Source organism: Rhinoraja longicauda, chromosome 11, assembly GCF_053455715.1.
Source record: "Rhinoraja longicauda isolate Sanriku21f chromosome 11, sRhiLon1.1, whole genome shotgun sequence".
Taxonomy (NCBI): domain Eukaryota; kingdom Metazoa; phylum Chordata; class Chondrichthyes; order Rajiformes; family Arhynchobatidae; genus Rhinoraja; species Rhinoraja longicauda.
Genome location: NC_135963.1, coordinates 909,961 through 924,246, shown reverse-complemented (window position 1 = coordinate 924,246; position 14,286 = coordinate 909,961). Strand labels below are relative to the sequence as shown.

Here is a 14,286-nt window from a genome sequence, read left to right as displayed (position 1 = left end):
CCCATGTGAGATTTGAACGTGAGTGGTGGGGCTCTGGGGAGTGTTCCAGAGCAGAGAGACTGAGGGCGAATGCACATAGTCCCATTACAGGAAAACAAGTTCCTTTAAAGTCCCAACGCAAAGCATCGTCTGACCATTCCCTCCACAGATGCTGCCTGACCCGCAGAGTTCCTCCAGCATTTTGTGGTTTGCTCAGGATTCCAGCATCTGCAGTTCCTCTTGTCCTCCTGCGCGGAAGCAGGCCCTTCGGCCCACCGAGTCCGCGCCGACCAGCGATCCCCGCACACTAACACTATCCTACACACACTAGGGACAATTTTTACATTTACCCAGTCAATTAACCTACAAACCTGCACGTCTTTGGAGTGTGGGAGAAAACCGAAGATCTCGGAGAAAACCCACGCAGGTCACGAGTAGAACGTACAAACTCCGTACAGACAGCACCCGTAGTCGGGATGGAACCCGGGTCTCCGGCGCTGCATTCGCTGTAAGGCAGCAACTCTACCGCTGCGCCACCGTGCCGCCGTTGATCCGGAGCGGATTCTGAGAACCCTGGGCTTGTTCCCTGAAACCCCTCGAAGAGCCTTGCACATGCCTCTTCCCCAGAGCCAGCACGTCCACCAGTGCAGCAGAGATGCCAACCCTCAGCTATTTCACTGAGAATCTCATTGAAGCTTACCGAATAGTGAGCAGCCTGGATAGAGTGGATGTGGAGAGGATGTTTCCACCAGTGGGAGAGTCTAGGACAAGAAACCACAGCCTCAGAATTAAAGGACGTTCCTTTAGGAAGGAGATGAGGAGGAATTTCTTTAGTCAGAGGGTGGTGAATCTGTGGGATTCTTTGCCACAGACGGCTGTGGAGGCCATCAATGGATATTTTTAAGGCAGAGATTGATTCTTGATTAGTGCAGGTGTCAGGGATTATGGGGAGAAGGCAGGAGAATGGGGTTGAGAGGGAAATATAGATCAGCCATGATTGAATGGCAGAGTAGACTTGATGGGCCGAATGGCCTAATTCTGCTCCTATCACTTATGAACATGAAGGAACGGTATCAACGCGAGGAAATGGACCATTGCGAGAGGCAGGGGAACGAAGGTAGTTGAGCCCAGTTCATTGGCTATATTTAAGAGGTAGTTAGATGTGGCCCTTGTGGCTAAAGGGATCAGGGGGTATGGAGAGAAGGCAGGTACAGGTTACTGAGTTGGATGATCAGTCATGATCATATTGAATGGCGGTGCAGGCTCGAAGGGCCGAATGGCCTCCTCCTGCACCTATTTTTTATGTCTATGTTTCTATGAAGCTCATGTCCTGGCGCACTACGAGATGGACATCACCACGAGATGGCCTCCTTCTGTGCAAAACGTCTCAATGATTCCGAGTCACTCTTCCAGCAGCTGTGTCTGAGAGTCCTGTCTTAATAGCAGCACTTTACAGACCATTAGCTTGCTGGCCAGAGTCCCAGCAATAACGCAGAGAGCTGAGCACGTCTCCAGAACAGCTGCAAGAATGTTACATCTGGGATGGACCCTGCAGACTGGGGGCCAAGGATTGACAAGCCAATCTTGACAAATGCATTCTAAGATGCTCATAAACTGGAGAGCAATAATTGGAAACTGCAGACGCAGAAAGAACTTTGGCAGGAGGTTTTTATTCAGTGTTCGCCAAACCGCCGACATTTATGAATGGGATGTTAAGAGCTAAAGATAGACATAAAATGCTGGAGTAACTCAGCGGCTCAGGCAGCATCTCTGAAGGAAAGGAATAGGTGACGTTTCAGGTCGAGACCCTTCATCAGACTGGGAGTCAGGGGAAAAGAACTAACATCTACTCAAGTTGTGACTCTGTGACACTAATTCCTGGACTGATGGTTTGTTCTAGAAAAATGAGAGGGGATCTTATAGAAACGTATAAAATTATAAAAGGACTGGACAAGCTAGATGCAGGAAAAATGTTCCCGATGTTGGGGGAGTCCAGAACCAGGGGCCACAGTCTAAGAATAAAGGGGAGGCCATTTAAAACCGAGGTGAGAAAAAACTTTTTCACCCAGAGAGTTGTGAATTTGTGGAATTCTCTGCCACAGAAGGCAGTGGAGGCCAATTCACTGGATGAATTTAATAGAGAGTTAGATAGAGCTCTAGGGGCTAGTGGAATCAAGGGATATGGGGAGAAGGCAGGCACGGGGTATTGATTGTGGATGATCAGCCATGATCACAATGAATGGCGGTGCTGGCTCGAAGGGCCAAATGGCCTCCTCCTGCACCTATTTTCTATGTTTCTATGTCCTGTCAAAACAGGCTAACTGGGTTGTATCTGTATTCATAGAACATGGAACACGGAACAGTACAGCACAGAAACAGGCCCTTCAGCCCACAATGTCCGTGCCGTACATAATGTTAAGTTCAACCAATATTTCCGCAATGTATCTCTAAACTAAACTAAAGGACTTCCTAACCATGACTTCCTGACTCTTACACTCGGTGAAGGCAAGCACACTAGAGGCCTACTTCACCACTCTATCTGCTGGCATTGCCACATTCAGGAAGCTATGGATCATCACTGGGTCTGAATGTTGGAACTGCCTTCCACCAGCACCCTGGTGGCAACACCTTCCCCAGATTCCCCATTGATTCAAGACGGCAGCTCCATCTCCCTCACCTCAAGGGACAGTCGTGGACAGGCGAGAAACAACGGCCTTGCCATACTACAACTGGTCATTTGAGAAAAGCTTCACCCTGAGGTGGTGCATCTTAGGAAGGAGATGAGGAGGAATTTCTTTTGCCAGAGGGTGGTGAATCTGTGGAATTCATTGCCACAGACGGCTGTGGAGGCCACAAGTCAGTGGGTATTGTTAATGTGGAGATTGACAGGTTCTTGTGCAGGAAGGAACTGCAGATGCTGGTTTACACTGATGATAAACACAAAATGCTGGAGTATCTCAGCGGGACAGGCAGCATCTCTGGAGACAAGGAATAGTTGACTTTTCGGGTTGAGACCCTTCTTCAGACTGAGAGTCAGGGGAGAGGGACACCAGAGATATGGAAAGGTGACAAGAACAAATGAATGAAAGGTTTACAAAAGGACAAATCTATAACAGCAGCAACAGGTTGTTGATCAGTGCGGGTGTCAGGAGTTATGGGAGAAGGCAGGAGGATGGGGTTGGGAGGGAGAGATAGATCAGCCATGTTTGAATTGGACTTGACTCGATGGGCTGAATGGCCTAATTCTGGTCCTGTGACTTTATGACCTTTTGAACTGTGAGGTTTACGTACCCGAAGGCCGGGGAATCCATGTTGCCCAACACCGCCAGCTTTGCCCTGAGAACAGAAAGTGGAATTTCACATCAGATCCTGCACATCTTAGCACAGGGCCACAGACCCAGGGCACAGTGAGTAGACCCATACCCTCTCGGTGCCACAGACCCAGTGACACAGCGGGTAGACCCATACCCTCTCAGTGCCACAGACCCAGGGCACAGTGGGTAGAGCCATACCCTCTCAGTGCCACAGACCCAGGGGCACAGCGGGTAGAGCTGTACCCTCTCAGTGCCACAGACCCAGGGCACAGTGGGTAGAGCCATACCCTCTCAGGGCCACAGACCCAGGGCACAGTGAGTAGAGCCATACCCTCTCAGTGCCACAGACCCAGTGGCACAGTGAGTAGAGCTGTACCCTCTCAGTGCCACAGACCCAGTGGCACAGTGAGTAGAGCCATACCCTCTCAGTGCCACAGACCCAGGGGCACAGCGGGTAGAGCCATACCCTCTCAGGGCCACAGACCCAGGGGCACAGCGGGTAGACCCATACCCTCTCAGTGCCACAGACCCAGGGGCACAGTGAGTAGACCCATACCCTCTCAGTGCCACAGACCCAGTGGCACAGCGGGTAGAGCCATACCCTCTCAGGGCCACAGACCCAGGTTCCATCCTGACCTCTGCCGCTGTCAGATTGGAGTTTGCACGTTCTCCCTGTAACCGCGTGGGTTTCCCCGGGTGCTCCGGTTTCCTCCCACGTCCCAGAGACGTGCGCGGTGGGTGGGTTAATGGGCCGCTGTAGATTGCCCTCAGTGTGTGGGTGAGGGGTGGAATGAGGGGGAGTTGATGGGATCAGTGTCGAAGGGTGGTTGATGGTCGGCACGGACGTGATGGGCTGAAGGGCCTTTTTCCGTGCTCAGTTACTCTGTTACCTGATTGTGGAGGCTTAGCTCGGTAGCTGGGAGGGTGAGGAGGGGGGGAACAAAGACCAGAGTCACACGGCAAGGGGTGTCTGGCACCTGCCTGGCTCTTACACCAGTAGAAACAAAGAACTGCAGACGCTGGTTTACAAAATAAGGCGCAGAGTGCTGGAGTAACTCAGCGGGTCAGGCAGCATCTGTGGAGAACATGGATAGGTGACGTTTCACAGAGTGCTGGAGTAACTCAGCGGGTCAGGCAGCGTCTGTGGGGAACATGGACCTTTCATCAGACTGATTGTGCGTTGGGTGGAGGGGCAACAATGAGTCTGATGAATGGTCCCGGCTGAAACGTCACCTATCCATGTTCTCCACAGATGCTGCCTGACCCGCTGAGTTACACCAGCACTCTGTGAAACGTCACCTATCCATGTTCTCCACAGATGCTGCCTGACCCGCTGAGTTACTCCAGCACTTTGTTACTTGCATCATGTCACTAGTAACCTCTCCAGTTTGCTGAGCCTCAGAGAGTTTGGCCAGAATCCCCACGGCAACACGAGGGCCCTGACCTCAGCCACTGGTTCCCACCTTCCCCCGGGGGCAGTGAGCCCTGACCCAGAGCAGAACCATCAGAGTAGCAAACGCATCAAACTCACGGGAATGCCGTCAGCACCAGGAGGTCCTCGAGCTCCAGCTGAACCCGGATAGCCCTGGTGAGGTGAGGAAACACATTAGTAAAGTGTTCACCAGCATCACTGCTGCACTGAAAGAATCAAAATGTATATCTGTAGCGTTAAACTGTGCTTTAGTTCAACAGCACCTTGCAGCACCGTTCACACTTCCTGACTCCATATCCCACACCCTTCACACTTCCTGACTCCATATCCCACACCCTTCACACTTCTCGTCCGCATATCCCACACCCTTCACACTTCCTGACTCCATATCCCACTCCCTTCACACTTCCTGACTCCATATCCCACACCCTTCACACTTCCTGACTCCATATCCCACTCCCTTCAAACTTCCCGTTCCCATATCCCACACCTTCACACTTCCCATCTCCATATCCCACACTCTTCACTGTTCCCGTTCCCATATCCCACATCTTCACACTTCCCATCTCCATATCCCACTCCCTTCCTGTCTCCATATCCCACACCCTTCACTGTTCCCGTCTCCATATCCCACACTCTTCACTGTTCCCGTTCCCATATCCCACACCTTCACACTTCCCATCTCCATATCCCACACCCTTCACTGTTCCCGTCTCCATTTCCCACACTCTTCACTGTTCCCGTCTCCATATCCCACACCCTTCACTGTTCCCGTTCCCATATCCCACATCTTCACACTTCCCATCTCCATATCCCACTCCCTTCCCGTCTCCATATCCCACACCCTTCACTGTTCCCGTCTCCATATCCCACACCCTTCCCATCCCCATATCCCACACCCTTCATACTCCACACCGGGAGCACCAGCACAGTTCCAGGCTCCGTAGTTATAAAGGAACCATTTGACAGAAATCTCAGGAATTTAAATTAAATTCTCAGAGATGTGTACAAAATCATGAGGGGAATAGATTGGGTCGACGCACAGATTCTCTTGCCCAGAGTAGGGGAATCGAGGACCAGAGGAGATAAGTTTAAAGTGAGCGGTGGAAAGATTTAATAGGAACCTGAGGGATGACTTTTTCACACAGAGGGTGGTGGGTGTGTGGAACAAGCTGCTGGAGGAGGTAGTTGAGGCTGGGACTATCCTAACGTTTAAGAGACATTTGGACAGGTACATGGATAGGACGGGTTTGGAGGGATATGAGCCAAATGCAGGCAGGTGGGACTAGTGTAGATGGGGCATTGTTGGTCGGTGTGGGCAGGTGGGACTAGTGTAGATGGGGCATGTTGGTCGATGTGGGCAGGTGGGACTAGTGTAGATGGGGCATGTTGGTCGGTGTGGGCAGGTGGGACTAGTGTAGATGGGGCATGTTGACTGGTGTGGGCAGGTGGGACTAGTGTAGATGGGGCATGTTGGTCGGTGTGGGCAGGTGGGACTAGTGTAGCTGGGGCATGTTGGTCGGTGTGGTCAGGTGGGACTAGTGCAGATGGGGCATGTTGGTCGGTGTGGGCAGGTGGGACTAGTGTAGCTGGGGCATGTTGGTCGGTGTGGGCAGGTGGGACTAGTGCAGATGGGGCATGTTGGTCGGTGTGGGCAGGTGGGACTAGTGTAGCTGGGGCATGTTGGTCGGTGTGGGCAGGTGGGACTAGTGTAGATGGGGCATGTTGACTGGTGTGGGCAGGTGGGACTAGTGTAGATGGGGCATGTTGGTCGGTGTGGGCAGGTGGGCCGAAGGGCCTGTTTCCACACTGTATCACTATGACTCTAACAGGCAGAGCAAAAGGGAAGATACAGTGGAGAATGTAGAGTGTAGACAGAGTACTATAGAGGCACTGTCAATAGAAGTGACAGCATGGACCCTGTGGATATTTCCCTGTGGGAATAAGCCCCAGTGTTTGGTCAGTCACGGTGCGGTCGATGAAGTCCATCTCTGGTGGTACTGGAGTTGGAATAGTTAAAAGGAGATAAAGTGATATTTCACGCCTCCTTGTGGCTGCCCAGGCGACTGCAGCCCTGACTCACTGAAACCTGTGCATTCAGGAGGTCTGTATCGAGTAGGGTTGCCAACTTCCTCACTCCCAAATACAGGACAGGTGACCTCACCCAGCCAGCGGCCACGTGCTCCCGCTCCACCAAGGAAGTTGGCAACTCTAGCTGTGGGGAACACTGACAATTGGAAGTGACATATCCACAAATTGTTCCAATGTGGGCCTGTATTTCCCTGTGTAATGATGCTCAGTGTTTGGTCAGTAACTGTGCAGCACATGGAGTCTAGGCTCTGGTCGTGTTTGGTCAGTAACTGTGCAGCACATGGTCTAGCTCTGGTCGTGTTTGAGACAGGATGGTTAAAGTGAGACAGTGACACCTTATCTGACACCTTTCACCTCCAGCCTTATCCATGCCCACATGGCATATTGGCTTAGTCCCACTTGCCTGCATTTGCCTGCTGGTCCCAGATACGGACTACCGTCTGAGTGAAAATGTTGCCCTGAGGTCCCTCTTAACTCTCTCCCCTCTCACCTTAAGCCTGTGCCCTCTAGTTTTAGAATCCTCTCCCCTGGGAAACAACCGTGAGTGTTCACTTTATCCGTGCCCCTCATGATCTTGTACACCTCGGTCAGGCCACCCCTCAGCCTCCTACACTTAGGGTTGCCAACTTCCTCACTCCCAAATAAGGGACAAAGGGTGACGTCACCGCCCCGTGCCCCACGTGACCTCACCCAGCCAGCGGCCACATGCTCCTGCTCCACCCGGACCACGAAGCGGGTTGCTACACAACCTCCGTTAGGCGGCGCCCGGACCTCCGGGCCTACACTGTCCGGGACTGCTGCAGCCCCCGGGCCCACAGCGCCATCCGGGCCTAATATGGGACAAGGGCGGTCCCGTACGGGACAAACCAAGTTAGCCCAAAATACAGCCAATACGGGACAGTTGGCAACCCTACCTACGCTACAAAGAAAAAAGTCCCACCTGTCCAACCTCTCCCTGTAACTCAAGCCTGCTAGCCCACGTAACATCCTGGTCAATCAGCCCTGCACCCTCTCCAGACATCCATTCCATAGCTGGGCGGCCAGACACTGGAGACACAGTATCTCCAAGTGTGGTCTCACACTTACAGGTCTGTAGGTTCATTGGCTTGGTATCAATGTAAAATTGTCCCTCGTGTGTGTGTAGATAGCATTAATGTGTGGGGATTGCTGGTCGGTGTCGAAGGGTTTGTATCTCTAAACTAAACGAAATCTCCCATCCAAGGTAGACACAAAATGCTGGAGTAACTCAGCGGGTCAGGCAGCATCTCGGGAGAGAAGGAATGGGTGACGTTTCGGGTCGAGACCCTTCTTCAGACTAAATCTCCCATCTCCTTTTTGTCCCCCTTCTTTCCTCTCCCAATCATCCCCTCCACCCATATTCCTCCCTCCGGCTCAACATTTGCCAGAGGAGGTAGTTGAGGCAGGGATAACAATAACATTTAACAGACACTTGGACAGGCACATGGATAGGAAAGGTTTAGAAGGATATGGGTCAAATGTGGGCACATAGGACTAGCTTAGCATCTTGGCCGGCATGGTTGAGTTGGGCCGAAGGGCCTGCTTCTTAGCTGTATGACCAAGATATTTCACTCCTCCTCTTCTCGCCTTATCTGACAGCTTTTTGGCTCCTTTTCACCTCTTGCCTTTGTCACTCACTCCACCCATCTGCCAATCTCCCCCTCACTTGTATCCACCTATCACTCACCAGGATTTGCCCAGCCCCCACCTTATGTTTCCAGCTTTCTCCCCCCGACTGCACCTGCAGAAGGGTCCTGACCCAAAACGTCAACTGTCCATTGCCTCCATAGATGTTGTCCGACCCGCTGGGTTCCCCCAGCACTATATGTCGATACTGAAGGTTTTATGTGTGGGAAGGAACTGCAGATGCTGGTTTAAGCCGAAGACAGTCACAAAAAGCTGGAGTAAATCAGCGGGACAGGCAGCATCTATGGAGAGAAGGAATGGGTGACGTTTCGGGGTGAGACCCTTCTTTAGATTCAACTTTGTTGTTGTTTGTAATGGGTTTTACAGTGCCCTGTGTTTACATCTCGTGTTGTGCTGTTGCAAGTAAGAATGTCATTGTTCCGTTTTGGGACACACGACAATAAAACACTCTTGATTCTTGGCAGGGTGGAGCTAGAGCTTGCTGTGGCAGAGAGCCAGTGTGGACACAATGGGCCGAATGGCCTTCAATGCTGTAACCATTCCATGGTGGGGGATCCCCCTCCCCCATCCCCACACTAAGGGCTTGGCGATAGATGGCTTTCCAAGCACTGCCCACACCTCCTGAATGAATCATGAAAGGATTTGTTTCAGAGAAAGGCCAGACTTTGACGCTACAAAGTGGGTGCAAATGTTTGCTGTCTTTGTATGGAATGATTTTTTTCCGATGTTATACAGAGAGGGAATCACCGTGACTCATGCGAGAAACACCCTCTGACAAGTGCGGGGATTGCACTGGCGTGTCAAGGCAGAGCAGGACCAGCATAGTACAGAGAGCCACAGGCCCTCAGCACACAATCACAATCACAACCACAACCAGCAACCAAGACGTTATGAGGTCCTGTGTTTGGGAAGTGAAACCAGGGCAGGACCTTGGCAGTGACTGGCAGGCAGGGCCCTGGGGCGTGTTGTAGAGTAGAGGCATCGAGGTGTGCAGGTAAACATAGAAAGTAGGTGCAGGAGGAGGCCATTGGCCCTTAGGGCCAGCACCGCCATTCATTGTGATCATGGCTGATCTTCCACAATCAGTAACCCGTGCCTGCCTTCTCCCCATATCCCTTGATTCCACTAACCCCTAGAGCTCTATCTAACTGTCTTTTAAATTCATCCAGTGAATTGGCCTCCACTGCCCTCTGTGGCAGATAATTCCACAAATTCACAACTCTCTGGGTGAAAAGGTTTCTTCTCACCTCAGTTTTAAATGGCCTCCCCTTTATTCTTAGACTGTGGCCCCTGGTTCTGGACTCCCCCAACATTGGGAACATTTTTCCTGCATCTAGCTTGTCCAGTCCTTTTATAATTTTATACGTTTCTATAAGATCCCCTCTCATCCTTCCAAACTCCAGTGAATACAAGCCATCTTTCCAATTAGCTTTAAGGCAAAGAGGGGAAAGATTGAATAGGAACCTGAGAGGCAGCTTTTCCACACAGAGGGTGGTGGGTATGTAGAACAAGCTGCCAGAGGAGGTTGTGAGGCAGGTGCAATAACAACATTTAAAAGCAGTTTGAACAGGTAGGTTTGGAGGGAGATGGGCCAAACACGGGCACATGGGACTGGCGTATGTGCTATGATGTGCTATGATGGAGTTGTCCAAAGGGCTGTATGACTCTATCACTCATCAATGCCCCACACAAGGTGCATCACTGGGTAGTAACAGGCAGCCTCTCTAACATCATTCAGTTTTGTTTATTGTCATGTGTACAGTGAGAAGCTTGTGTTGCGTGCTATAGCGTAAAGACAATACATGATTACCATCGAGCTGTCCACACAGCGTGCACATGCAGGATAAACGTTTTACAAGTTATTATTATCTGCACTCACCATCCGCCCCTTGGGTCCTTTGATTCCTCTGGGACCAAGAATGCCCTAAGGAGACAATATTTCCACATCAAACACCGCAGGTTTCAAACAGAACCGATCGCACAAAGCTTCCAGACCAGGCAGCTGGGGACAATCTGAAGCAAGTTCCTGTGGAGCTTTCCACCGTCACTCTGCAGAAAGACACTGGCTCTGACCTCCACGTCTATAACGATGGAAGACCGCCGGCCACAAACGCCCACGGGTGCTGGATCCATACTAGCCGGCATGGTGGGGCAGCGGGTAGAGCTGCTACTTCACACCGCCAGACACCTGGGTTCAATCCTGACCACATGTGCTGTCTGTACAGAGTTTGTACGTTCTCCCTGTGACCGCGTGGGTTTTCTCCGGGTGCTCCGGTTTCCTCCCACACAAGAAAGTTTGCTGGTCAATTGCCTTCAGTAAGTTGTCCCTACTGTGTAGGATAGAACTAGTGTGCGGGGATCGCTGGTCAGCACGGACTCGGTGGGCCGAAGGGCCTGTTTCCACGCTGTATCTCTAATCTATACTAAATTAAACTATTGGTAGTGTTAACTTCGGGACTGATAATCGACTCAAGCATCTTCCCCACCACCGATGTCAGGCTAACTGGTCTATAATTCCCCGTTTTCTCTCTCCCTCCTTTCTTAAAAAGTGGGGTTACATTGTCTACCCTCCAGTCCACAGGAACTGATCCAGAGTCGAGAGAACATTGCAAAATGATCACCAATGCATCCACGATTTCTAGGGCCACCTTCTTGAGTACTCTGGGATGCAGACCATCAGGCCCTGGGGATTTATCTGCCTTCAGTCCCAACAGTTTACCTAACACCATTTCCTGACTAATGTGGATTCCCTTCAGTTCCTCCCTCCCACTAGATCCTCAGTCCCCTAGTATTTCTGGGAGATTGTTTGTGTCTTCCTTAGTGAAGACAGAACCAAAGTACTTGTTTAACTGTTCTGCCATTTCCTTGTTACCCATTATAAATTCACCTGTCTCTGACTGTAAGGGACCTACATTTGTCCTCACTAATCTTTTCCTTCTTACATTACCTAAAGAAGCTTTTCCAGTCAGTTCTTATGTTCCCCGCAAGCTTTCTTTCGTGCTCTTTTTCCCCACTCTTAATTAACCCCTTTGTCCTCCTCTGTTGGGGTCTACATTTCTCCCAGTCCTCCGGTTTGCTGCATCCTCTGGCCAATTTAAATTCCTTTTCCTTGGATTTAACTCCATCCTTGACTTCTCTCGTCAGCCGCCTTCCCTGTTTTATTTTTTCGCAAGACAGGGATGAACAGTTTTTCGAGTTGATCCATGTGGGCTTGATGTGCTGAACGGCCCTCTCACTGTTCCTACCACAATGTTTGTGTGTTTAATTGGCCTCTTTGAATTTGTATTTGCCTCAGAGGCTGAGGGGAGACTTGATCGAAGTTTATAAAATTAGGAGAGGCACAGATAGGGTCAACAGTCAGAACCTTTCTCCCAGGGTAGAAATGTCCAACAGTAGAGGGAATAATGTTAAGGTGAGAGGGGGAGAATTTAAAGGAGATGTGTGGGGCAGGTTGTTTACACAGAGTGGGGTGGGGGTCTGGAACGTGTTGCCAGGGGTGGGGGTGGAGGCAGATACCATAGTGGGGTTGAAGAGACTTTTAGATAGGAACATGGACATGCAGGAAATGGAGGGATATGGATCACATGCAGGCAGAGATCAGTTTAACATGGCATCATGTACAGCATGGACATTGTGGGCCGAAGGGCCTGTTTCTGTGCTGGACTGTTCCACATTCAGTGTTGATTACAGCATTCAACATTTGTACAGTGACCGGATGTGAAGCTTGTACTAGGAAAACATCTTACCTTTTCACCTTCTGGGCCGGGGGGGCCGACCACACCTGCGGGGCCGATAAACCCCTGCGGAGAGAGAGAGAGAGAGGGGGGGGGGGGGGGGGGAGAGAGAGAGAGAGAGAGAGAGAGAGAGAGAGAGAGAGAGAGAGAGAGAGAGAGAGAGAGAGAGAGAGAGAGAGAGAGAGAGAGAGAGAGAGAGAGAGAGAGAGAGAGAGAGAGAGAGAGAGAGAGAGAGAGAGAGAGAGAGAGAGAGAGAGAGAGAGAGATTGAGAGATTGAGAGAGAGAGAGAGAGAGAGAGAGAGAGAGAGAGAGAGAGAGAGAGAGAGAGAGAGAGAGAGAGAGAGAGAGAGGTAGGTAGGTTACAAATCACCGCCATCCAGCAGTCTCTTTCACTAATGCATCTCAGCACGGTTTGGGGACAGCTCCATCCAAGACCGCAAGAAATTGCAGCAAATTTTGAACGCAGCCCAGACCATCACACAAACCAACCTCCCTCCCACCCACTCCATCTACACCTCACGCTGCCTCGGCAAGGCCAGCAGCCCAGACCATCACACAAACCAACCTCCCTCCCACCCACTCCATCCACACCTCACGCTGCCTCGGCAAGGCCAGCAGCATCATCAAGGACCAGTCTCACCCCGGTCACTCCCTCTTCTCCCCTCTCCCATCAGGCAAGAGGTACAGAAGTGTGAAAACACACACCTCCAGATTCAGGGACAGTTTCTTCCCGGCTGTTATCAGGCAACTGAACCGTCCTCTCACCAACTAGAGAGCAGTCCTGAACTACTATCTGCCTCTTTGGTGACCCTCGGACTATCTTTGATTGGACTTTGCTGACTTTACCTTGCACTAAATGTTATTCTTTTATCCTGTAAGTGTACTCTGTGAATGGCTCGATTGTAATCATGTGTTGTCTTTCCACCAACTGGTTAGCGCGCAACGAAAGCTTCTCATTGTACCTCAGTACACGGGACAATAAACTGAACTGATAACTGCTGATGCTTCAGGCTGTGACTAGAGGCACGAGGGGTAAAGAGCTTCTCTAAACTGAGCAGGCCCAGTGGTGCAGCCGAGAGCTTAGTTTAGATTAGTCTAGCTTATTGTCCCGTGTACCGAGGTACAGTGAGAAGCTTGTGTGCGTGCTAACCAGTCAGCGGAAAGACAATACATGATTACAATCGAGCCGTCCATGAGGACATTCTCCTCCTCTCTCCGATGAGAGTTCTACAACATCCTCAATCTCTCGACATTTCCATCTATATCTCCCGGTTCCCCTCTCCCCTGACTCTTAGTCTGAAGAAGGGTCTCCACCCAAAACGTCACCCATTCCTTCTCTCCACAGATGCTGCCTGACCCCGCTGAGTTACTCCAGCTTTTAGTGTCCGTCACAGTGTACACATGCAGGATAACAGTGTAAGATAAAGTCAAGTCAGGGGGTATGGGGAGAAAGCAGGAACGGGGTACTGATTGAGAATGATCAACCATGATCACATTGAATGGCGGTGCTGGCTCGAAGGACCGAATGGCCTACTCCTGCACCTATTGTCTATTGTCTATTGTCTATAAGTCCGATTAAAGTTAGTCCGAGGGTCTCCAATGATGTACAGTGCCCTCCATAATGTTTGGGACATAGACCCATCATTTATTTATTTGCCTCTGTACTCCACAATTTGAGATTTGTAATAGAAATATAGTGCCCTGAAATGTGAGGACTATGTATAAATACTGCTGTCATTTCTACATGGTGAAACCAAAATGTATCAAAATACCATTCAATAAAATCTGACAAAGTGCACTTTAACCACATGTGATTTTTTTCTATTACAAATCTCAAATTGTGGAATACAGAGGCAAATAAATAAATGCTGCGTCTTTGTCCCAATCATTAAGGAGGGCACTGTGGATGGGAGGTCAGGACCGCTCTCTGGTTGGTGAGGGGATGGTTCAGTTGCCTGGTAACAGCCGGGAAGACACTGGTTTCCACTCGGCTGCCACTTTGAGGCATTACTCACCCCCACGCCCTTCGGTCCCGGATTGCCCACTGGACCAACCAGGCCCTGCAAATGA

General features: G+C 50.7%; 1 protein-coding gene across 1 annotated transcript in view; it reads right to left on the bottom strand.

Annotated features, from left to right (window-relative positions):
* Nucleotides 1-14,286, bottom strand: part of col24a1 (collagen type XXIV alpha 1) — a 171,288-nt gene that overhangs the window by 97,973 nt on the left and 59,029 nt on the right. Inside the window, exons 10-14 of the mRNA XM_078408107.1 lie at nt 14,232-14,276; nt 12,228-12,281; nt 10,361-10,405; nt 4,825-4,878; nt 3,271-3,315 (exon numbers count right to left, since the gene is read on the bottom strand). Of these exons, the coding sequence (XP_078264233.1) occupies nt 3,271-3,315; nt 4,825-4,878; nt 10,361-10,405; nt 12,228-12,281; nt 14,232-14,276 (243 nt within the window). The remainder of the gene's footprint in view (nt 1-3,270; nt 3,316-4,824; nt 4,879-10,360; nt 10,406-12,227; nt 12,282-14,231; nt 14,277-14,286) is intronic.